Source organism: Elgaria multicarinata, chromosome 5 (genome assembly GCF_023053635.1).
Source record: "Elgaria multicarinata webbii isolate HBS135686 ecotype San Diego chromosome 5, rElgMul1.1.pri, whole genome shotgun sequence".
NCBI lineage: Eukaryota > Metazoa > Chordata > Lepidosauria > Squamata > Anguidae > Elgaria > Elgaria multicarinata.
In genome coordinates this window covers 35,687,721-35,713,030 of record NC_086175.1, presented here as the reverse complement: position 1 = coordinate 35,713,030, position 25,310 = coordinate 35,687,721, and the positions used below count along the sequence as shown (strand labels likewise).

At 40.7% G+C, this 25,310-nt stretch overlaps 2 protein-coding genes across 4 annotated transcripts in view; one reads left to right on the top strand and one right to left on the bottom strand.

Moving 5' to 3' along the window:
- The first annotated feature begins 219 nt into the window (after positions 1-219).
- METTL21C (methyltransferase 21C, AARS1 lysine) lies at positions 220-8,213 on the top strand. Of its 2 annotated transcripts, none has more exons than XM_063127458.1 (5): positions 220-397; positions 2,291-2,399; positions 4,296-4,435; positions 6,777-6,894; positions 7,748-8,213. In XM_063127458.1, the coding sequence occupies exons 2-5, from the start codon at positions 2,324-2,326 to the stop codon at positions 8,140-8,142; spliced, it is 729 nt and encodes a 242-aa protein (XP_062983528.1). In that variant the 5' UTR covers positions 220-397; positions 2,291-2,323; the 3' UTR covers positions 8,143-8,213. The 2 variants fall into 2 exon arrangements, with proteins under 2 accessions (XP_062983528.1, XP_062983526.1); XM_063127456.1 differs by having other exon boundaries at positions 222-397; positions 2,266-2,399.
- A 1,198-nt stretch (positions 8,214-9,411) lies between these two features.
- TPP2 (tripeptidyl peptidase 2) overlaps positions 9,412-25,310 on the bottom strand; it is a 48,730-nt gene continuing 32,831 nt past the window's right edge. Inside the window, exons 22-30 of one of the 2 annotated variants that reach the window (XM_063126123.1) lie at positions 24,584-24,828; positions 24,035-24,113; positions 21,772-21,810; positions 15,483-15,634; positions 15,253-15,349; positions 14,515-14,645; positions 12,835-13,042; positions 11,062-11,181; positions 9,412-10,317 (exon numbers count right to left, since the gene is read on the bottom strand). In XM_063126123.1, coding sequence (XP_062982193.1) covers positions 10,228-10,317; positions 11,062-11,181; positions 12,835-13,042; positions 14,515-14,645; positions 15,253-15,349; positions 15,483-15,634; positions 21,772-21,810; positions 24,035-24,113; positions 24,584-24,828 — 1,161 coding nt within the window. In that variant the 3' untranslated portion in view covers positions 9,412-10,227. The remainder of the gene's footprint in view (positions 10,318-11,061; positions 11,182-12,834; positions 13,043-14,514; positions 14,646-15,252; positions 15,350-15,482; positions 15,635-21,771; positions 21,811-24,034; positions 24,114-24,583; positions 24,829-25,310) is intronic. The other variant, XM_063126124.1, reaches the window with a different exon arrangement.

The following is a 25,310-nucleotide window of genomic DNA, read 5'->3' as shown; positions in this document are numbered from 1 at the left end:
AAGCTCTGTTTCTAATAAAGATGCAGCCTCTTCCCTGAAGAGACTGGGGTGGGTGGAAGGGTTGTGCCACTTGTTTCAATATACCCATGATATGCGTGTAGCAAGTAAAGCTTCTTGGTATCACATCACAATCATCATTCACAAGTTCAGCTTCAATAGCAGCATTCAAACGACTTGGTTTATTCCCACGGGTTCGTATGCAGAGGATGACGAGGAGGCCAACTACTATTAGGTTTTGTTTTCCTTTTGTAACCTTAAATGGTCTAGACCCGCCTCCAGCTTCCATCCCACAGTCGAGATCTGTTAGCACACCTTCGCTATAAAAAGACGCCAAGCTGCTTGGAAATCTCTCAGCTTAGAATCGGATCCTCGGAGTCGGAATTAACTCCCTTTCCAGGTAAACGGTAATGTTAGCCTTCTTGCGGGATGGTCAGCGGAGGGACGGGCGAACTAGCCAAGACGCAAGGGATGCGGTGGGCATGTTAAACTTCAGGTTTATTTTTAATATGTGTCTTGGATAAGGGGCATGACAGGTGGTTGTTGTTAGGTCAAGCCAGACATGTAACAGACCGGGGACGTATCGCTCGCAGCGGCAAGCTTCAATTAGAAGGGGAGAGATTTCAAAGTCCAAAAGAAAGATGAACCGTCTTGCAAAAGATTTATAGGGAGCAGAAGACACTCCGTGGTGGTGGGGTGTGGGGGACAGGACTGTGAAAAGACAAATGGCAGCACAAAGCACACAAATGCACCAATGGCTGCATGAAGAATCTAAAGAGGATAGGAGATATACGCAAAAACTGAACGCAACAGTGATGAGACGATGAGTTACGGGCACAACCCTCTGGGCAGTTTGCCTGTGTAAAGCCCCTTGAAATGTCTCTTCAGACAGCCTTCGCCAAACCCAGGGCCTTCCAGATCTGTTGGGCTTTAACTCCGTCATGATGGCACCAGGCTGGGGAAGGCTGACTGAAGCAGTTCTCATTCATTTCAATGGAGCTTGCACAGAAGAACATTCCCATTCAATGGGGCCCAAGAACATTGTGCCCTGTAACATTCGGGATTCTCTGTTTGGCACGCGATGCCACTAGCCTGGGGATTTATGAAGATGGTTTCTCAACCAGCCCGTTCCTCCCTGGCATGGCAAATTTGGCCAAGGGGTTGTCAGTTCCTGCCTTAGTCAAAATGGTAAGAGGCCTTCGGATACAGGAAGATAGGAAGCTACTTTATACTGAATCAGACCATTAGTTCACTTAGCTCAGTATCGTCAACACTGACTGGCAGCAGCTCTCCAGTGGTTCAGGCAAGTGTTTTTCCAGCCCCACCTGGAGACGCCGGGGATTGAACCTGGCACCTTCTGCATGCAAAGCATCTCCTCTACCACTGAGCTACAGTCCATTTCTGCAGGTTCTCCTGAGCAGAATTGTGAGCAACTCTTAACTAATCACAGACTACATTTTGCAGACTGCAGTATAAAATTAAACTGTGTTTCAGTCTGGGTAATGATTAGGCTAGAATGGACGCAGCTTTGAATTATTCTATCAATGGAAAAGTCTTGCAGTTACAGGGGTTTTGGGGGCACCTTAAAGACAACCGGTTTTATTGTAGCATAAGCTTTTGAGGACACCTACTGGTCACTATATGAAATAGATTCAAGGGGACTAGATGTCATAAAAACAGGGATGGGGAGAGAAACATACTATAGATATGCTAACTGATAATAATTTGACAAAAAGCCAAAACTTCCCATTCAAGAATGTTAGTAGAAGCTATCCTGTTCTCTCTGCCTGTTCAGCAAAAGGATAAATTGGCTACCCAAAAGGCAGGCAGCATGCTTCTTGTGCTGTAAAATTCTCCCTCACCTCTCCACTACCACAGGAGGAAGCCTAACTTGTATTCTTCTGCAACAGCCTCATCCTACCTGGTGCCCTCCAGATGTGCTGGGCTGCAACTCCCATGATTCCCACCCAACATGGCATCATCACTGCCTTTAGCCCACGCACAAGAAACGACTGATACTATTTGTATTTTTGAAAAACTGTCCTTTGAATGCTAATAGCACCAGCTGCAAAGACATGCAAAGGCATATGAATGTCACAAAGTTTGGCCCTCATGATCCTGTATCTTTAGATAATACACAGGGTCTGGGCCTGCTATCGGTGGCGGTGGTGGTGGTGGTTCTTCTCCTTCTCGCATACCTTGCATGTCAGATAAGAGCTCATATATAAGATACAAAACACCAAAATGGTTTGGTTCTTCCTTCTACAGAATTCCTGCTTTGATTTCTACACAGCACCAGTTGCTCCCCAAAGCAGTCCAAGGAATAATGGAACAGGAAGAGACCCTGGAAGAGAAAGAGGAACTTGAGGACAACAATGATTATTCTTCAGCGCCTGACTCAGGTTGCTCTTTAATACACAATCTCTCTCTCTCTCTCTCTCTCTCTCTCACACACACACACACACACACACACACACACAGAGGTTCTTTCTAAAATAGTTACTATATAATAGCTTGACTTCATCAGCTACCAAATATAAAAACAGAAGCTTCATAGCTGCATTCATCCAGATGTAAAATAAGCTTTTAAAAATCCTTTCATTTTTAGAATTATATTTGCATCTATTTTTAACAACAGTCTGGTAATGCATTATGTTATTCACTGCCCCAGCCAATACATGCTTAGTCAGTAGTAAAGTATAGAATTGCAGCGAAATTCTTTGAAACTTTCAGGAAATAAGGCCCAGTCAAATAAAAGTTAAGTAAACTCCCAAGTACTGTTTATTTAAATGGGAAATAAATTGTGCTAAATTGTACGTGCTTAATTATGATACCCATAACCAAAGAAAAAGTGGAAATGCATTGCTAAAAAAGGAGGACATGGGATTGCATGAAGCTTACACATGCTAATTTATATGTATAGCTGGAAATGTAGAAAAAAATGTTATAATTTAATATTTACTATAATTTCAGTACTATGATTTTATAATTACTATGATTTAAACAGAAGTATAATACAACTCACCATGGTGTGAAGGACTGTAAGCAGGGGGCTGTCTATTTGAGAAGAAAACCCCGCGGTAGTTTCAATCGGCGCTGTGCCAGTTATATGATGCCGTTGCAGCTTCGCAGCCACCATGGGATTTTCCCACCAAGTTGCGCTTTTAAAAAGTCAGAGACTTACCCTGACTTTTTCATTGGGAGCGATGTCAGTACAGCTCTTCCGTCGTCTGACATCATTCCCGTGGCCGATCCAGGGGGCACTCCTGGTAGAAGGCACCGGAAACCCAACACTCCCTCTTTGGTGTCAGGATTACCTGACACCACCCCAGATGAATAAAACCACGGGATTTGGGGGAGAGGCAGTGCCGACTCAGCGCCATGGAGACAGAGCTCTGTTGACCTGTGTGCCTTGCTCATCCTGCTGTCCAGGTGCTGATGGGCAACTCCAAGGTTCAGCTTTCTCTCCTGATGGTTCTTTCTCTTTCAACTGGATTTGGACTGGACAGCCAATCAAACAGAGGACTGCTCCCTGTAAAGTAGGGCACATGACCACCCCACTATAGCCACTCACCTGGGAGTAAGCCCCCCTGAACATTATGTGACATATTTTTGAGTCAAGTTGTGTAAGTGCACTATTGAGCACTTTCATGGAATTCAGTGGCACTTCCATGGCCCTGTTCAGAAGACACCTTAAACCACAGCTTTAACCATGGTGAATAAGGCAAAAAGCTTTATTCTTAGCTTGCCCAGAGTTGCCAGCTTTAAAAAGACAAAAAAAAACTATGGGAAAATGTGTTTGTATCTGTGCACTGTGGCAAACTCTACAGCAGAGGTGGGCAGCATACCGGCCATGAGATGCATGCATGCATCCAAAGGTGGGGCCCCGCCACCAGGACTGCAGCAGTAGAAAAATAAAAATGGTTGTTCAATTTCAACAGCAAACCACTACAGGTGCTTACAAAGGACACATTTAGCTTGAAAACAAGCTAAATTTGTCCATTTTAAGCTTTCGCAATGACATATTTCTGAGTAGACTGGCATAGGATTTCTTTTGCTGAGGATATGCCAGCATCGGGGGTATGTGTGTTGTGCCCCCTTGAACTCCCAAAGTTGCCCACCCTTGCTCTTCAGAATTCCTCCTAGTGGTAATTTGGAGAATTTACAGCTCCTTATGAGAGTTTTACCAAGAACTGGCTTTTTGAACACACAAAACCACAACCCATCTTGGTTCCTCTGTGTGTGCTAGTAAAAGTACCTTTCCATTCACCAGTGACTATTGATCTTTTCCCACACAGGGCCACGCGTGTTTAAAATATTACAGAAATGGGTTCCAAAGGCATCTCACTACTTTGACAAAGACCATTATTCTTATGCTGGCCATCAGATCACCATTCAAGAGTCCATCGAAAACTTTGGAGCCGTAGTATGGCCTGGTGTAAGTTTTACACAGGAAAAATAACTCCTACCTAACAAGTAAGCTTCCGTAACCCATGAAGCATGGAAGTAATTCACTAGCTTTGATGTCTTCTTTACCTTTTGTCAGTGTTACTATCCCTGTCTCGCCAGTACACTTACGAGAGTAGAATTCAAATCAGGGTTATAAGGAGCATTTTCCACCTGATAACCGGGTATGTTGGTAACTGAGTAAGACTTACTCTGTGGCAGCCTTCCCCAACCAGGTATCCTCCAGATGTTTTGGACTTCAATTACCATCAGCCCCAGCAGCAGGGCCAATGGTCAGGTATGCTGGGAGTTGTGGTCCAAAACTTCTGGAGGGAATAGGTGATCCATTGGCTTTTTAAAAGCCTGAAGTGTTGGCATTCATTCTAAAAGCTCTGCCCTTGTATAAGCCATAACTTCTGAAAACACAGAAATCAAGGGCTGAGGCTTCCAATCAGAGCCAGTTTCTTGTTAAGCAGAAAACTGGCCCTGACATTTGCAACCCTTTTATTATTATTAAAGATTCATATTGGTGAAATAATGGTAATTGGACCCTTCCCATCCACAGCAATATTACACCCAATTAATGTGGATAGAATATAGTACGATTAAAATTCAGGAAAAAATGTAATGTCTCCTATAGTGTGGGAAATCAACTGCAATTCCATTTGTAGCTGAAGAGCAATAATAATAATACATTTATATGCTACCCGCCTCTCCCTCTGGATCGAGGCGGGGTACAACACAATAATACATTATTAAAAGCAGCACATTATTAAAAGGCAAAATTAAAATTCAAGTGGGTAGGCCTGCCGGAAGAGATTAGTCTTTATGGCTTGCTTAAATTCCGGAAGACTATTAAGTTGACGAATCTCTCCCGGCAAGCCATTCCACAAACTGGGAGTGGCAGAAGAAAAGGTCCTCTGGGTAATAGTTGTCAGCCTTGTTTTTGTTGGCTGGAGTAAATTCTTCCCAGAGGACCTGAGTGTGCAGCCGAAGGAACCACCCATCTAGAAGCAGCCTAGAATCTCTAACAAAGATTTTTCAGAGTTTTAGGATACCCTGGATTAGGGGTGAGCAAAAGATAAGAACGGACTCCCAACAGTTCAATAATAACAATTAAAAGGCTCTCTGCCTCTCCTCTCCCCCTCCTCGACTTTTGTAATGAAGGAATATTGGAGGGAAGTCAAGCATGAATCTTTGTGTGGCAAAGGGTTGTGAGCTCAGTTCTGGTAGTAGAAACAAATTCTTGGGTTAGACGTGTGCTGAGAGACATCTTGGTCCTTAATTCTGAATGCACAGAAGTGCCCCTGAGCCATCATTTTGCATCTGACTCTAGTTGGTGGACGTTGAGATACTAATAACAACACGCCAGTAGATCTGTCAGATTTGAGGTCAGCCAGTCTCTTCCCTAGACAGCAAATTGGAAACAATCCTCTTCACTCTTAGGAGAATGAGAAACTCTAGTTACTGAAAGACTTTTGTACTTTAAAATGGGCCTGTTCAGTCAACACACTAGGCCATGGTTAGGCCACTATCCCTTTTGGAGCAAATGGTGTGTTTAAACTGTGGTTATGTAGCCACCATGGTTAGGTACGGTTCACACGACACACTAAGCCATAAAGTTTAGTTCAAAATAAACCACATAGCTTGTCATCTGAACAGTTAATATTAATGCAGCCTGATTTGTGTTATGTCCTATATTGCTTCACACTGCTGACAAAGCATGGCTTCATCCCCTAAAAGCACCTCCAAATCTGAGCTGGTTTGATTTTTTTCAATTATCCATGAAAAAAATTTCATGTTGTTTGGGTGGCATGGAGTGGTTTTTGTCGTTGTCCACCAAGATTACTTTTAAAAAAGTAACAGAAGAGTAGCACTAGCATAGAGCAATGAAATTTGTGGAGCTTTTCAAATCAGCTTCGAGGACATGTGCACAGGGGAAAATGCAGTCAATTCAGCTCAGACCTATGCTAAAGCAGGCCAGTAGCTTGACCAACTGAACCCATGGTATTCCTGACCCACTTTCAGTCTGGGATGGCTTCAATCAGCTGCAACAAATCTGAGGCTTTTCCTAGTGCCCTCATGAGCTGCCATTGCAGAGAAGGCTGACGGGATCAATCCACCACAAGCAAGCCTTCCTTCTCCTTTAATAACTTGCTCTTGGGATGAACATACATTCAGTCAATATATACAAAGTCCAAAGAATATTGCTAGTGATTTCACATGTTAAAAAAACACAAATCAATGGGATATGTATGTCCTCCTGCAGCACACGCTATTGCAGCTAGGTTCAATTAAAACAAGTATCAATACATTTCAACTATTTATTTTAGGCGCTTGCTTTGTGCCAGTACTTGGAGTCAAATCAACAAGAAGTCAACCTCAAAGACAAGAAAGTACTTGAAATTGGAGCTGGAACAGGGCTGGTGTCCATTGTGGCAAGTATGCTAGGTTGGTAAAACGCGTGAAGTGTCCTTTTTCAGGGTGTAGAACACCTTCGTTGTCAAGTGCTCCTTCACTCACACACATTACATGCACCTATACACAATTTCTGTTCTCAGGACTCAAGACAATACCCTCTCTCAGTCTACCCAAGGACTTGATCATCACCGTCTGCTCCCATCTCTGCCAAACTCCTTCCCAAACGCACACGGCCCATCAGTCTCTAGGCATGGGATGAAATGTCTGAATTCCAAAAACATTCTGAGCACCTTAAATGGTTAATTCGGGGTGCTGGTTTAAAATGGCTGCAGAGGTTTTAAACACTACTGCCCACCCCTCAAATTTCTACAGCTTCCTTTGATTTGGAAGTAAAGTGGCAAAAACATGTATTTTTTGTGTGAAAATCTATTTGTTCTTTGCTTTCATTTGATACTTTATTCATCCGTTGGGCTAAACTAAGTGCAGTAGAAGACGGTCCAAAGCAGTCTTTGATCTCCAATTTCCAATGGAGAAGGGCTGGATTTATTTACATGCAGGTGTTGCCCAGACAAAAACATACTTCACTATTCTTAAATAAAACCATTCACCAAAAGGATTCAGACACAAAACTGTCACCTGCCTTACATTAAATTCTCCTCAGAAAGTTCAGGTACATATGCCAAGAAGATTGTTTTATGTGGATTACAAAACTATTAATTGGCTCAGCTTAGAGGGCATTCTGCAGAATTTTAACCAGCCATCACAGTAGGTATTTAATTTAAAGAACACTCTTACAAATAGTTGCTTGCAAGCCTGAAGAGGCAAGACATGCTATCAAGACAGACTACAGAGCGTGCATGAACACTGTTTTACTCTCTTTCAGGTGCTTTCGTTACAGCTACTGACTTGCCTGAGGTACTTGTAAACCTGGAGTTTAACATTTCAAAAAACACTCGCAACATAGATGTTCACAAGCCTGAAGTAAGAAAGTTGGTTTGGGGAGAGAATCTCAATGAAGACTTCCCTAAATCAACCCACCATTATGATTTCATTGTGGCTACTGATGTTGTATATCATCACACAGCTCTGGATCCTCTGCTAGTCACCATGGCTCATTTATGTCAGCCCGGGACAATCTTGTTATGGGCCAACAAATTCAGATTCAGCACAGATTATGATTTTTTGGACAGGTTCAGCAACATATTCGATATCACACAATTAGCGGAATTTCCAGAGCCAAATGTCAAGCTGTTCAAAGGCACAATAAGAGAAAATTAAAAGCCAAAAGAGTGTCAGAATCCGGATAAAACTGTAGCAGTCGAAAAGTTTACAGAGAAGCAGTTTTTAGGCGTTAGAGAAGCCGTTTTTAAGCATGAAGGTCTGGCTCATTCAAGAATAGGGTACTCTCGAGATTCTACTCTTGACTTTGGGTAGCGGAGATAACAAGTAGTTGGTTAGTTCTCCCCTCCTCCCCCAAAGTCAGGATGTTATTTGTTTGTACAACAGGTGTCAAATGAGTAGGTTCTAAGAGTAAATACTTTCCTTTGCTCATGCAGTTCCCTGCCCCAGATGATTAATAAGGTATGTTTACCTGCAACGCCAGTGTGGTGTAGCGGCTAAAGTGTTTGACTGGGAGCTGGGAGATCTGGGTTCCAGTCCCCACTCAGCCATGGAAACCCACTGGGTGACTTTTGGCCATTCACACACTCTCAGCCCACCCCATCTCACAGGATAAAATGGAGGATAAAATGGAGAGGAAGAAGATTATGGGTTCCTTGGAGGAAAAAAGGTGGGATAGAAATGCAGTAAATAAACTGCATCCTTCTATGACTAATTACATTCTCTCACCCACACAGGTTATTTTGTTTTGTTTGAGCTTGGAACCTTAACTCAAACTTCATTGTTATGGCTCTAGCTGCATCCTGTAGCTAGAAACAGAAAGGAGAGGACCATTTTTACTCTATAAGAAGTCTCTATTTGAGTACCAATATGAAGCCCATTAACATGAACTAGTGGTTGTGGAACTACAAGAAGCCACAGCATTTCAGATTAGAATTTAAGGTCGTGGGTGTGTGTAATCTTTCCACAGGGCTTCATGGACAAACTAATTCCAGATAATGGTGGTACTATTAATTTTGTAAAATAAAATACTCAGCCTATAACTGTAGTTGCTAAGGTGAATAATAAATATATACTGAAGTGTGTGTGTGTAACTTACACAAAACCACTTTTTCCGGATCTGTGGTCATCTGTATAATATAAATGTATTGAAACCTTTTAAGTCACTACTGAACTGTTCTTACACTAACCTCAAAATCTTTCATGTGAAATATATGCTCTAGCCATTATTATTTGCTATAGTGCTAAAAACATTTAACTTTTTACTTGGTCTCCATGAAGACATATTTGCTACTTGATTATGTAGCCTCAGTAATTTCTCTCCATTTGCTCTAAAATTACTTCCTAATGACTCCCCCATTTATGTCCTCTTTTAAAAATTAGGATACATCAACTTCGTTGTTTTATTATTTTAACAAAATTAAACCATGAGTGCTCAGGTTTTTGATATTGAAATTTGCACATTTATTTTGCAGTTTTACATTTTTTTTCAAACATTATTAACATGTATGTATAAGTTTTACAATACCTGATTAAGTGTTAACTGACTGACACTATATAGATGTATCAGTTTAACCTGATACTCTGTATCACATGGATATTTGAGAGTATCTTCGAGTTGAAGATATTCAAGAGCACCTTTGTACCAGCAATTCAGAATACATTTGCAGTGAGTGTGAAAGTGTTATTTTTAAAAAAATTCAAAATGTAAACTCTTGCAAGTGATACTGATAGTTCCATTACTGTTAAGTCTAATAAATAAGGTTTTGCTACTCTCGGTGTAGCTTCATTTTTAAGGCCTTCATACAATTGAGAATTTTTGTTTAACCTTGTTAAAACCCTGCTCATTGTAAAAAGAACAGCTTGTACAGGCTTGTGGTTAAAATTACAAACAGTTAAGAACCACATACACATGCAAGAAACGTTCCCACCTTCATTTCCTAATCCTTGGTGCTGGCCATTCTGAAACATCCATTGCCAGCAATGTGATGAATGCATAAGGTTTTGTTCATATGTCTTCATTTCTAGGGTAACCAGGAGCTACCTCAAGAAATTCAAAGTCAAAACAGTACTCTCTGATGACAGGAGCCGAGCTAGCACACACACATCATAATCCCATGTCCTCTGATTAATACACACAATTTAAGCATTCAATAATGGATGAAAACATGCATTCCAGTAAGAAGATCACATTTGTATATCCAGTCAATTTAACAACATCTCAAATTTACAATGGCAGGTATTTTAAAACACACAATAATCAGGTGGATACATGACAGGAAGCCAGTTTTCGGAGAAAGACGCACAGTGAGTCCATCCAAGTAACTTCATTAGCTAAAAAAAAAAAAAGTTAATGGAAAAAAGTCTTTTTTCAGTTTTACATCCTGTGCTATTAACCCAACTAGAGGGTGGGATTTTAATGTTTTTATTGACTTCTAACAAAAAGCAAAAGGAAGAAATATTGAACACCCACCCACCAGAGAGACAGTAGTTTGTGGAAGTCTAACCTGTTAATATAATATAGTTTTACTAGTGTAAAGTCCATGTCACCATGGGCACTAGCAGTTCTGCTCCTTTCCTGCCCCTCTGTCATCTCTCCACAGAAGGGCTCACGAATAATGCAAATGTGACTCATGCATAGTGAATCCCGCTTCCAAAATTTGCATGCAGCGCAGCCCCACCCCTTCCACTGCACACCTTGATTGTCCGCCTTCATCCCTTTCCCCCTCCCCAATGGCGGCAACAGCTTAACTATGCAGCTGCGGCCAGGGCCTTCACACCACACTGATTGGCCAAGCAGAGCTGTCCATCATCCTTTTGGTGCAGGGACTTCCCTTCCTGTTTGGCTTGGTGGAAATTGCTATTAGAGCTTGAATTTTGCACTCCCCCCCCTCAATTCCCCCCCCCCCATTTCTACAATGCTCATGCATTTAAAACAAAAATGAGCAAAATCCGTTTGGTTGATCTCGAGTAATAAGCATATTAGCACAGCATTTTTAATATAAGAGAGTTTCTAAAATGTCAGTGAAACCTGCATACATCTTTAAGTTAACTGAAGATGTAATGATGACTACTTACCTGTATACAGTTCTTCAAGTTTTCTTTGGTGGGTTTCTCCTCTGCAAGTTTTGATGCAAATTTGAGACCTCTGCCATACATTTTATTTACCAGTGCATGTTTATAGGCAAATAGTAAAACCTACACAGGGTGTAAAATAGAAGAGGTGTGATTTGTAAGCTGAATGTCCATCTTGAGTCTGCAAAGGTTAAGTGCCCTAATTTTCTTTTGGACTTGACAACAGCAATGCAAGAACTTAAAACATTGCATTTTTATATCGAGGCGGTGAATGATACTAAATACTTTAGAAAACTACATTTAGGTATCATTCAAATACTTTTTAAAGAACAGATGTAATTCTTATTCTTATTTTAAATTTATATAACACAATCAGAGTGCATGGCACTTTATGAAGCATAAGAGGCAAGTCCCTGCCTGGAGGAGATGCCAGATGAGAAGCAGGGAAGATGAGGCAGGGAAGCAGCACGCGATGATTCAACTACACATGCCTTACTGGCCTGGTTCAGTCAACACGCTAAACCATGCTGCTTAACCACAAAATGGTTAAGGAAATGCTCCATTAACCATTTTGTGGTTAAGCAGCATGGTTTAGCGTGTTGTCTGAAACAGGCCAATGTAGGGCATGGGAAATAGAGGCTGCGCCTTAGGAAAAATGCAGAGACACTGTTTGCTAAGGACAAACACAAGAGGACCACTGCCAACATGCCCTGCTTGCAAACCTGCCTCCCCCCCCCCACACACACACACCTGGCCACCATTAGAAGGTACTTGGTCTGATGCAGCAAGGTGATTCTTGCAAATGTTTAGGAGTCTAAACCAGACTATTGATACTGTATATCTAATTAAATGTGTCAAGTACCTATATGAAAAACTGGTGTAAGACTGTACCTTCAGATCATGAAGCAATGTAAATTGGGTTGCTTAGGGCAAGGGTGGACAGAAAGTAGATCTCCAGATATTTTGGACTTCAACTCCCAGCATTCCTAATTCCTGGCCATGCTGGCAGAGGCTTCTGGGAGTTGAAGTCCAAGACATCTGTAGATCTATCTTCTGCCCATCCGTGGCATATTTATTTTATTTTATTTATTATACTTTTATACCGCCCAATAGCCAAAGCTCTCTGGGCGGTTCACAATAATTAAAACCATAATAAAACAACCAACAGTCTAAAAACACAAATACAAAATACAGTATCAGAAGCACAACCAGGATAAAAAGCACACCATGCATATGGTGTGTCCGAGCGAATACCAGTCAGATTTCATTTCACTTTTGTCCCATCCTTTGCCAGGATTCATCTTTTTTCCCTGCAGATTCCCCTAAATTTGCTGTATTGGCATATCTCTCACACACACTTAGTAATAGAGAGGCACACAAGAAGTGTTCCCAAAGAGTAAAAGGGAGTGGGTGGGTGGGTGGGAGCAGGATTGCTCAGTAACCAGGTTTTGCTTTTGCCTTTAAGTTCACAGTTTGACTATAGTGTGTGAGTGAAATAGAAAAATTTGGATATTAAAAAAGCCTTCAGAGTAAAGGAGAATGAACACAAAGAGGCAGAATGCAAGATTTATTTTATCGAACTACTCTAGATGTTATGAAATATTTCAGTGACTATTTTGACAGCACCCTCTGTGTGCAAATAGTTTAAGTGTAAATGTAAATGTAATACCTAGGTTGGGACCTGGCAAAAATCTGATTTGTCTGAGCAGCAAGCTGAGGATTCCTCCCTTCAGGTGTATGAACCTAGTTCTGCTCCCTGCCTCCCCACCCACGTACCTTAGTGTCAAACAGGTCAGTCCATTTTGTGGTTTCCCAGAACGTTTCAGTCAGAGCATCGAAGCCACACTCTGGGCTCTCATCTTTACATTCTTCATCACTTGATACAGCCCCGTCTTGGGCCTGCAACTGCAGAAGCTGGTCTGCCAACGCGCTCCCTTTCCGACAGAGAGCATCTACTAGTGTAGATTTCTGTTTTTCCATCTCACTAAGTTGGAAACAAACAAGAGGACCATTGCATTTACAGTGAAACATAGCAATTTTTTAAAATCATAATTTGTTGCTGGGTATGTACTTTTACAATTACTCCAATACTGATTTATTTATATTTACACACACAGACACCACCCCATATACTGTATATGGTATTTAAAACAAAAAACAAACTTTTATGTAGAGGGGAATCGAAAATATGCATTTCTATTTGAAGGCACATAACAAAGAACAAATCCAATGCTTTCAAAAGAAGATACTTCTCACTATTTTAGGATGAGCCAACTGGCTTTTATAGGAGATAGCTCTATGAGACACGCATCAAAAGGACGTGGTGGCTGTGTGGTGAGTGCAAAGGGAAGGACTTCACTCACACCCTTTTGCCATGCCCCTACTTGTAGGATACTAAATACTATTATTTCGTGAACAGTGTAGATGGGCAGAAGGATTTTTATAAGGACATTGAAATCCAAGAAAATCGGGTAACTGCTGTTTGAAACATGGGTTTCTCCCTCACAAACCAAGACTTGATTTGTGAACTATAATGCAAAACCTCATTCTCATAAAAAGACATCTGTCCTTGAGCTCACCATCTTTCTGTAACAAATAGTTGAAAGATACTAGGTATAGCTTCTTGTAGATCTCAGTTCTGAACCTAAGACCTTTCTGCCAGTTTTGTATGGCCAGTCAAATGGGCAAATGGTATTCGTACAATAGCACAGCCAAACAATCTTGCACTTTTTCATTAACACCCCAAATTTACATAAATAACAATAATAATATTAATAATTTCTTACCCGCCTCTCCCTCTGGATCGAGGCGGGGAACAACACTGAATATAAAACCCAATACATAATTATCATTTTCAGATATGGTGTCATGTGACACTGGCATGTCCACAGGTGCAGCTAACGGAGCATGGTATAAAACAGAGACTCACAGCAATCATGCGCTTTTTCAAAAAGGCAAATTTACATTATTTGTGGATATGACATAATTATTTTTTCTCAAGAGAACACTCAAATACAAACATTATTTCAAATGGCTCCAAATGTGCAAACGTGTGCAGTACCACATTCCCAATATCTAAAAATGGTCCCTGTTGCATTAGTCTAAAAGTTGTGTAAATTTGGTGCTTTTATGAAAAGGCAAGCTGTGCTGCCACACTATTTTCAACCTTCCATCAAATTCTTATTAAAAAACCCAGCCTCACCCATTTCAATGTGACATCTAGTTTAGAAGTTTTGAATCAAAGTATTGATTTTCTCTAGACACAATCCAACACAGAGTTAAATGTGTTTCAGCCCACCATGAATAAGCTCAAAAGCACACAACTCTGTGTCGGTCTGTGGCCACTGTGTTATTCTGTCATGAATATGAAATTAATTTTTAAGCTACATGAGAAGACAACCGTAGGGCAGGCTGCAGAAATAAGATGCAAGGAAAAAGTATTTACTGGTTAGGTACTTTTTTATAGTAGCAGCATCAGGCCTGGGATCGGTCTTCATAGCAAGGTAAATTGCAAGAGCTGTTTGATCAATATGAGAGATGACTGTATTGGCAGCCTCAATAACTTCATTCAGTCTTTTCATTCGTTCCTGGTTGAAGCAAACACAGCATAATATTGTCTTGTTAATCACACATGAAGGGACATTCATGTAATACTAAGCTAAGATGTACATTCATTTGACCTCTTTGCTATGCTTGTGTGTGGGTGACCCCAACATCAGAACTCATGCCCTACAATATTGGAAAATGCACATAAAACACAGCACCAGGGGCAGAACCCAATAGGGCACTTATGCTCTCGCCAATTCTTTTCTGCCCCACTGATTCCATTGCGCAAGCTTATACAAGGGGGATTTAGTACTTCCTAAGGGAAACCCCCAAAAGAGTAGGAACTCTTAATTTCTGGAAGGAGGCAGGACTGTGGAGCTCTACTGGCCTGCCTTCTTCTAGAAACCAGCATTTCTGCTCATTTTGGTTTGCTAAGAAGTGCTAAATTGCCAAAGAGCAAACGGTGGGGGCCAACTGTGCAACAGAATTGGCAGGGCATAAGCAGTACCCTGACCAAAATGTAAGCTTTTCAAGTTCATAACTCCAGATTTCCCAGAGCACTAAATTCAAGAGAGAGATTTGGCTGAGTAGATTGAAAAGTAAATGACTTTTTTTTTTAAAAAAAAATAATAATCCACCATATCATACCTTTTCAGAATCCAACTGATGAAGTCTTGCAACATACAAGGGGAGATGATTAGGGAAGGTCTCTTTCAATTCATTATACACGTCACTTGTGTCGAGCCTAAAGAGAAAGTATGTCAATGAACGTGCTGATCTAGCAGTTTCTCAGTAGGAGATAGCGGGAAAGGGTTCCAAATTATATTATCAGTTCTCTGAAGGGAGTAATTTAACATTAGGAGAAATATAGAACATACTTAGTCATCCATTGTATCTTCAGGTCTCTTAAAGCTTCAGCAAATTCATCCTTTGCATCTTTTTCTTTTTCTGGATCCTTTTCTTTCTCCTTGTTGCCATTCTTATTTTTTACTGGTGATGGGATCAGATGATAGTGAACTGCAATTATATCCTGGAGAGGGGGGAAAAAGACCAGCAACTTATTCAAAGCCCTCTTACTTATAAGGCAAACACACTATAACAACAAAAGGGAGCTGTTACATAGGTAAAGGCTTACAGTACCATCTGAAACCTCAGTGCAAAAGATGAAGTTAGCCCAATGATAAAACAATAATTCAAATGATCAGATACATTCATCTCGGAATTTACAACTGTGATCCAAAGCCATTTTAGCCAGAAGACTTCCACGTAAATTCCACAAAAGACTTCATTACACTGGCTTAAGATGTGTTCTGTGTTACTTAATTTGTGGATCTTATGCACCTTTCTTTGTAACGCTTTTTTCCCAAAGGAAAAATGCATCAGATGCAGCTGCCCAACAGAACAAAAATTACACCAATCCATACTAGCATTAACCCAGTGGAATTTCGTTCAGGTGAAAAAAACTGACTTTAGAAAAGCACAACAATGTAATTCTCATATGCTTGCACAATTATAAATCGACACAAAACATTAAAAACAATAAGCCTCTTCCATCTGAACTGTACCACACTGTATATCACATAGACTTATCTAATGAAAGGCACGATTGTTCTATGGCATTCATTCCCAGCCATTTTTCTTTTTAAAAAAATTGAGATTTTCTCTACAGTGGCATTGGAGTCCGTGGGCAGTATGTAATACTGTTGCTGCATTCCTGCTTGATTTGTCTGCACAAGCAGGACAGAATGCTCACAGAACAGAAAGCTAATGCTTCAAAAAGCAACCTCAGAAACGCTCGTTTCTGGACCAGGGCAGTTCACCAGATCACCAACTCGTCTAACCTGCCCTGTTTTGGAAACAAGTATTTCTGCTTGTTTACAGCTGCTTCTGAAACCACTAGTGCCACACATAGTATCTAGGATTACGGGGTGGAATACAGACTGAGACTCAAAACCTAAACGCATTTTTTAGAACAGCTTTTTCAGTTCAAGTCAATCCATTCACACTTCTCACATTAGCACCAATAGCTATACCCATGTTGGAGCAACGTAATCTGGTGGCCCAGCCGGATCGTATACTCAGAAGCAGGAGGTGTGCTGCATGCAGCCGCTTCTTTTGGTGTTCTGGTCTTCCTTGGAATTGTTGATTTTGAGGGATCTTAAATATTCTTCTTTCTTAAGTCTTTGCACAATGTGGAAAAACATGCCTGTTAACTATGTGTCCTGGCTGTACTTTAACTGGCTCATCTTATTGATACTAAAGGACATCACCTTTCCCCACTTTTATTTTTATTTATTATTGCATTTATATCCCGCCTTTTTTCCTCCAAGGAACCCAAGGCAGCGTACATAATCCTCCTCTCCACTTTATCCTCACAACAACCCTGTGAGGTAGGTTGGGCTGAGAGTCTGTGACTGGCCCAAAGTCACTCAGTAGGTTTCCATGGCTGAGTGGGGACTAGAACCTGGATCTCCCAACTCCCAGTCTGACACTCTGACCACTACACCACACTGGCTCTTCACCTGCTGGCACTCATATGAGCTTTTCTTCGACCTGCAGGCTTCTTTTGGAAGTTTCTTTATCCATTGCTTTCTTCTTCCAACGTCCACTGATCATAAATGCATCTTCTTTGTTCACATTCTCCGGCCGGCTTTGCACATACACACATCTTGCGTTTCCAATTCTTCGGCCTTTTAGCCTTGCATGTTTCTTCTGGTAACTTTCCTTCATTCAGAACTCAGGAAGCCATTCACCCAATAAAGCAGGCCATTATATGATTTTATGTGGCATTAGCTTCCCGCATGCTAGCAGGTAGGTCCTGCTAGTATGTGGGAAGGATTAGTCCAGTTAGACCCAACATGCTGAAAAATCTTCTTTAACAATACAATACATACTTAATATTGTGGAAGCAGTTAAGACAAGTGCCAGCTGTTCTTTTCAGCAAAATCATCCATCTCATTTTGAGTTGAAGGAAAAATGCATGAGTACGCTATAAGCAGTTTTAGAACCCTGATACCATCCCTGTGCTATAAATAGTAGCTTAACTTCACTATTTAAACATTAAATTAGAATCATTTGTCAAATCCATCTCCTTTTTTAAAAAAAAGCCAACTCAATTTGGGTATCTACTTTAGTCCAATATTCGATTAATACAGACTTCTGAAGATGTGGTAAATCAGATTTCTTCCAGAAGATTGCTACCATGGTTAGCTACTTAGCCTGTGTGCAAACTCATCTAGGAAACTGTACCTGCACCAACCTCAAGCTACGACCTTCTGCTGAATCCAGCCTGATTTATATAATATCCCAGAGAGGAGGTTTCCCTGGTGAGCTCTCACCTACCAGCATTTTGCCTTCAGTATGAATCAGTGCCATGTGTGAACTAAACCCATGTAAAAAGACACTGCCCCCACCCCACTTTTTTTCTAAGTATTTGTGTACTTCTCCCATTAAACAAGGGCCAGAGTCAGACCACTGCCTTCCTACTCTGTTGCTCCCTGACTGTCAAAGGAGCACCAACAGATGGGATCCCCTATAGCAGCATTCAAAAAAGAACTCACAAGGTCATGTTTTCTGCACAATTTCAGCAACTCCTAATAATCAACTTCAAATGCATCCTAACATCATTTCATCCTTCAGTTGACTGTCAACCCAAGAAAATCTGCCTCACCCCAGAACGTATGGCTAAATATATGAACCACACATATGCTCTTCCCTCTACAGTTGACCCAAGCTAAGTTGTCAAGCTACTGAAATTATTCTCAGTACAAGTGGGTACTGACAACACTATGACCACTTGGCACGGGAGAATCAGTTCCTCCTGAGTATAGCATAGTGCATGTCTGACTGTAGTACACATAGCACAAAAACACTTGCACACACCTCCTCACTGGCTCCAACCATCTAGCGCATGAGTGGACCTTGAATGAAGGGGCAATGTATACTATTTCCAAAAAGTGGGATATGCCATATATTTAACACAAGTCAGAATACCACCACCTTCCTCTCTGCTTAGAAGATACCTTCATGGTCTGGCATTCTACACTATGCATCCCCAACAGAACCTCCATGCCCCTTCATTCATTCAGTATAGGAAATGGCTTCTCTCTCCTACTGTGAGCTCTGCTATGACATAAGTGAAGGTTCTGCATTACAATGTGCAGTCTCATTTATTTATTTATAGCATTTGTATACCGCCCCATAGCTGAAGCTCTCTGGGCGGTTCACATAGCCTTACTTGTGATTGTAAAATCGGGCTCCTCTGTTCTGTCAACAGTAATACACATAGACTGAACAAATTTCATGAAATTGCAATTATTAAAACTGTATGGCTATAAGTGAAAGAACCTTGCTGCCAGCTTGATTAGATGATGCTTATTCTTCATCATTTAATTCCTGAACACTTTCTAGTTTCACCACCTCCTTCATATAGCTGCTATCACTGCATGGCATCACTATTGCCATCCAACACAGTGGATGGCAATAGTTTTCGCCACACTTTCAAGAAAAGTGCTTTCAAACTTCTATTGAACTGTCTGGCCTTCAACAATCCCAAAGCAGCCAATGAATTAACATTTCAACACAAGTCACTTGCAAGGCATTCTATAAAGTGGTCTTCTTGATGGCTATGACTTCCACCACAACAGTGAGCAATGTAGCATTTCTTAAAGCTCTATCAGCTGGACAAGTATCTGTCAGGTATGCTTTAGGGTAGATTCCTGCACTGAGCAGGGGGTGGGGGGTTGGACTCGATGGCCTTATAGGCCCCTTCCAACGCTACTATTCTATGATTCTACGATTCTATCAAGGCAAAGTCATGCAATACCCAGCACTGGGGGTTTTCTCCCTAAGGTTGTGACAGAACATTTCCACACCAGTTTTCTTCTTGGATGAACAAGCTCTTCGCATACTAGATGTTGGGACAGTGAGTTTAAATACAAAGTGTTCAAAATGCTTTATATAGTTTCTCTGTAATCAAGCTTCTAAAGTAGTTATACACCACTCATAATGTAGTCAGGGATGCTTAAGTTGAAACAGTGGCCATGTTTGGACAATTGTAAATTGTCTTACTAAGGCAAGATATGAACCAGTCTTTTGCTTATGTGTTCAGTGCCATGGCTCCTCTCTTCACATAATCCATTTCATCTAAACAAGGAAACTATGGTTACCAGCTTCAGAACAGGCTAGGATGCTAAACCTGGCTTGTTCTAGAACTGGTAACCATAGTTTTGAGGTTCGGATGAAATGGGAAATCAGATTTGATTGCCTGAATCAGGCTAGCTATTGGCCCATCATTTAGTTATGCTCACATTAAAATCACAGCTATCCTTATTTTTAGAAATCAATACGTTGACAAATCCCTTGTTATAAAGAGCAGCACCTCTGGGAAGCAAGTCAAAACATTCTTAATTGCTTGTCAAGATTTTGTTCCCATGAAGCAGGCTTCAAAAGAAAATTTGTGAATGCAGTTATGTACAAATGATTCTTAAATCTAAGGATTAGTTCCTGCAGAATTATATAATAGTAATACCCTCAAACTGTCTTCACCAAGATACTGCCCAGCCAGGTAGATGACAGAAACACCTTTAGCAGGTGGAGTATATTATGCTTTCAAATTATCTAAACAATATCTCAAATACAATAGCTGATCTCATCTTTTGTTCTAAACTATATTTCTGAATTTTGGCAAAGAAAAAAGGCTGCCAGACTACTATAACCCACACTGGGCTGTTTTATAAGCCATTCGGTTGCTTTGAAATAATGGGAGAAAAAAACTGTTGTTGTGCTTCTCTAGGAGGAGAAGCGTTTTTAGTGACCTCAGCAGTAAATGGGTACTTTACCTAATTTGATGTTATTTATTAGAACCACTGCAGAACAGTGGAGAGTGCTAGGTATGGCCATGTAAAATCCAAATCCAAATTCTTACTTTGCACCAAATTAGATGAGATAGTGGCATAATTGGGTCTGCTTCTGAAAACCTAAACAAACAAAAAGCGAGGGGATGCAATTTACAATGCACTGGAGTAGGAAGGAGGGTGTGTGACCCCTCTCCTTAACCTGGCTTTATCCCAACCACCCCGCCTCCATCCACATTCTAAAGCTATTTTGCTTCCAGTTGGACTCCAGCTAAAGAAAAATTATTAGAGGAGGAAGATCTGGGTGAGAAAGCATGGATAAACAATGTAATCACAGCTCCTTCCTCTTGCCTGCCATGTGGGTACGGCACTCACTCTTTGCATATATATATATATTTTCAAGCCTTACAAGGCCTCTTCGCTGGCCATGATGGTAATTTCACTCAAGCAATGGTCATGTAAAGGCCTGATTTCTACGAGCACTTACATTAGTCCTATGGGGAGGGGCCACAGTTCAGTGGTAGAGTCCATGTTTTCCATGCCTCTCCCGGGCATCTCCAATTAAAAGGATTAGGTAGCAATTGACACCTGAGAACTGCTGGCAGTCAGAGGAAGCAAGACTGGGCTAGATGGACAAATTGTCCGCCCTGGTATAAGGGAGCATCAATAAAGGTACATTAACAAAAGCCCTGAAGATTTGTGTTTGTATCAAGGGCCCTTCGTGCCAACACAGCTTGGATGGCAGTTCCTCTTTCTAGTGGAATTGCAGCCATTGGGGTGGGGACCGATGACATATAAATAGGCTTCTCCCACCCATACAGACATGAGGGAGAGTGATTTCCTTCACTGTATCTGAGTCCTGCCCCCCAAAAGGCGGCTTTCAAATGGCAACACCAAATGAGGAATGTATATGAAGTTCATTTTGTCTTAGCTTATTGTCCTGTAGAGAAGTGGGGGGGGGGGTATGGTGTTGGAGTTTGTGTAACTGAAGGAAAATTTTCTTACGAAACTATGAAGAGATCTGTAAGGCAAAGTATTACTGTAAATGCAGAATTACCTGTACATCCAGTCCATAGTCCGTATGGACTATGCTATCACGCTAAACCAATAATGTTCTACTATTGCTCAAGGGTATGATTCATTTAGGGTACAATCCTATTCATATAGGACCCTTTTTTGTCTAAACATGCATTGGATTGTGGCCTTAGCTGCATAAAAGGCATCTAAAGATACAAAGAAACAACTCCATATAATACTTCAAGTCATACGCAAAAAGTGTTAAGTACATCTTTCAAAAACTGACATTCAGTACCTTTTTAAACTTTCCTTGGCGCTTTGCTGCAGACTGCCCCTGGGAGTTAGAACAACATACTGTAAGAAAACATCCACAAACTCTACAGAATGGAGACACCATGTTCTATCATGTTTCGTTCCCTACTGTGAGAATTGCAACTCAGTGTCTCATTTCCATTAATGTATGCCTATCAAGTACAGTATTTTAGCTTTAAAAATATAACCAAGTAATGTATCCTTATGTATACAGTTGTTGCTTGTGTATTTTTAAAGAAAGCACGCAAGCTTTAAATTACTTAGGGCAAAATCCTCTGCATGTTTTGACAGAAGGAAGTTACACAACTTCCAGCATTCCCCAGACAGCTGGCTGGGGAATGCTGGGAGTTGTAGGAGTTTTTTCTGCCTAGACATGCATAGGATTGAACCCTTAGGGGACTAATTAAATTGAGCTTCTGATTTAAAAGGCCTCCAATAAAGTTATTGCGGCAAACTCAATGTTTTATAGCAACTTAATAGAGTTTACAACTGATTTCTGCTCCCCTGGCAACCCCAAGTTAAAACTCACTGAACTAAAATGAAACTCATACACCGCTGGTTGTAGCAAGAACACAACACTATTGATGCTAAGCTTTTCGACACACTATGCACAAGCACACTACATTATTACCATCTCTGATCCAATCTTCAAGCCAACTTGAGTTCCTTAGAATGATTACATACAATGTGACTTGCTCATAGCTAGCTACAATATACCTTACTTTTATGGGTCAACAGAGCACTACTGTTGTAGCGGAATTACTGAATTCCTTTGGCATCAAACAGACACATACAAGAGATCAGACAGAGACAATTAAGCTAATTTAAGCACAACAATGTTCATCAAATTAAATCCCTTCAAATAAACATGTGTTGGCTTAAGTGCCACACCTCAAGACCAACTTGGCTCTTCATTCAGGATGATCTGTGATTGCTCCTTGGCCACTGGCTTGTTGCAGCTGGTCTTGCAAGCATCTTGAAAAATATGTCAGGATCTGAACCATTTTCTTCCTGGCTCCATCACATCAAAATGGCTCCATTACATCAAAAAAGGTCAAATACTTAAAGCCAGGAGAATAAGGATCTCTGAACATCTCTCTACTGTATCCCCTAGCAAAAGCTACCATCATCTTCTGCATCTACTGAGGCAAGCAGGTGGAAGAAATAACAGAGATGGCTGTGCAATAGCTCAGCTCCCAAGAGGTGTAAAAGTGGGACGAAAGGCCAATGCTGTTTTAGTCACTGCTATTATTGTCTGCTTTCGTCTCCAGCCTCTATGGCATTTACCAGCATTTTGACTCTGTGTGGCCAGATGGACAGCAGGTACAATAGCTAAGTGGTTCCTTAATTCTGCCCATTACACAGCGCCTGACCTTTCGCATAGCAAAATTACAAGTCCTATATGAAACTGGTGAGCGACCTTTTCAATACTTGGCCTGACGAGCTTTTCAGCTCCTACTAGAAAGGAGACAGAATTTCTAGAAGGCAGACGGATGTTTAAAAAGGAACCATAAAGCTGCTGAACGAGTACCTGGATCACATCGGTTCTATTTAAGCTAACCTCTTGTGGAAACCCGTTATCCAGCCATGTTCCCCACAGTCCTATTACAGAAGATGCATTTAGTGGACTGCATGTTTCAGTATGAAATTATTTTTAAGGATGACTGCTAAAAAAAGAAGAAAAAGTTCTCTAGCCTGCTCAATATTTAACAGATTTTTATTTAAGTAACTGAACTGAAGAAAAAATTTAAAGATATAGTCTTAAATGAGCAAATAAAAGATTGTATCCAATGGTGCCCAGGGCACTTTTTCAAAATACGAAATATGCCCACAAGCCCCCAAAGGTTGGTGACCTCTGCTTTAATGGAAGCTGCATGCTTAAAAGAAGGATAAACATTTTGTGCTAGGTGAAACGCAGCAACACAACGCATAAAAGAAAACAGAGAATTATATTTCAAAACCTATAAAAAGCCGTGTATTCAGCACACCTTGACACCGTAGAAGCACTTTCTTCTACAACAACAAAGTGTTTGATATTTTTGCAAAAGTAGCAAAAATACAGGTCTAAAATGAAGTTGAAAGACAGAATTGCTTCAGTACTTAACAGTACTTAGTGTCTAGAAAAAACGTACAAAAATGTATACTACACAATAAAAAACGTTTTGACATAAAGAAATAGCCCTTTAAAATGACCATTTCCTTTTTGCAAAATGCAAGCGTTCGACCTTAGTGATATTTTTACTCACCGCTTTCTTTCCAAGTTCAGTCTTTGAAAGTGTCAGTGACCCTGCAAGGTAACAGCCTGGACTTGCTCCTTTGGGAACTCTAAGAAGGGAAAATATAGAATACAATGGTATAAAGCCCCAAATACATAAAGTGGTCACAAACAATGCTGCTAAACTATTAAAATGGAGGGCTGGAAAATATGGTAGGTGTCTCGCTTTCTTAGCCACCGAAGCCTAGACTTGGCCTGGGAATTACTGCAATCCACCTTTTCTTCCTCCCTCCCTCGCCAGCCTGATATACAAAAGCGAAGCAAGCCCAGAGACCTACATCAGCTCACTGTGAAGAGAGTAAAAGACTGGCTCTAAAGAGGAAGGTGCCTCTTGCTCCAGGCCCCTGGCCAGGTCTCATTGAAAGAGCTGCCTCCTGGTGGACTGAGTGGGAGAACACGTGACTGCCTTAGCTACTGGACAGCAAGTAGAACTAACCATCTATTTTTATGACCTAGTTTTGAAGGTACAGAACATTTAAATACTATAACACTGTATGCTGCAAAACAGGGCATAACTTACTTGTCATCTGGCAAAGATGTAACAAAGAAGGGCTGGCTATGTTTTGGTGGTAGAGACATACTGTTTGCCTTTTTCTTCCCTAAGAGAGCCTGGTTGTGGTTTTCATAAATATCTAAACTCAGAGCACTAGACAGTCTGTGGGAGATGATAAATGGAAGGTCTTTGATACGATCCAGCTCACTGTTCTGCTCATGACGTATTTGTAGCCGCACGGTATAATCTCCTTTCTCCAATTTTACAGAGTACTAGGGAAAGAGTATTTCTTTAGTACCAAGATACAGAAACATTTTGCAGAGTAAGTGAACAATAAACTATGTTTTCTTCTAAAATATGAGTCTTTAACACTCCCATTTAAGCTTTTTTTCTTTTCTTTTAAGGAGTTTATAAGACATTTCACTGATAAATACTAAAAAACAAGAACACATAGTGAATTTATCCAATGATAAGGGCTAAAAAAAGCTGATACTAATTTCTTAGAAAAGGATAACAAGAACATTTAATTAAAAAAGTTAATACCAATTACACAATAGAAATATTTCCCGTCTCAAATATTCCTTCAAAAATACATTTGTCCAAAGTCAAACTTTTGTCAATGCTTTTTAAACAGTAACATTACATTATACTGGTATCCTTGGACTTTCAGAATTGTTGGGTATGGAAAAATTAAAATAATATGCCAGATCTTTCTAAAGCCTTCATCAAGTGAGATTTCCTAATGCACAGCAAC

What these genes read in the sequence shown, in the direction of transcription:
- METTL21C (XM_063127458.1), top strand. Translation starts at nt 2,324, where the DNA reads ATGGAACAGGAAGAGACCCTGGAAGAGAAAGAGGAACTTGAGGACAAC. An exon ending in TTCTTCAGCGCCTGACTCAG is followed by an intron (nt 2,400 to 4,295) that starts GTTGCTCTTTAA and finishes TTTCCCACACAG; the next exon opens with GGCCACGCGTGTTTAAAATA. An exon ending in GAGCCGTAGTATGGCCTGGT is followed by an intron (nt 4,436 to 6,776) that starts GTAAGTTTTACA and finishes TATTTATTTTAG; the next exon opens with GCGCTTGCTTTGTGCCAGTA.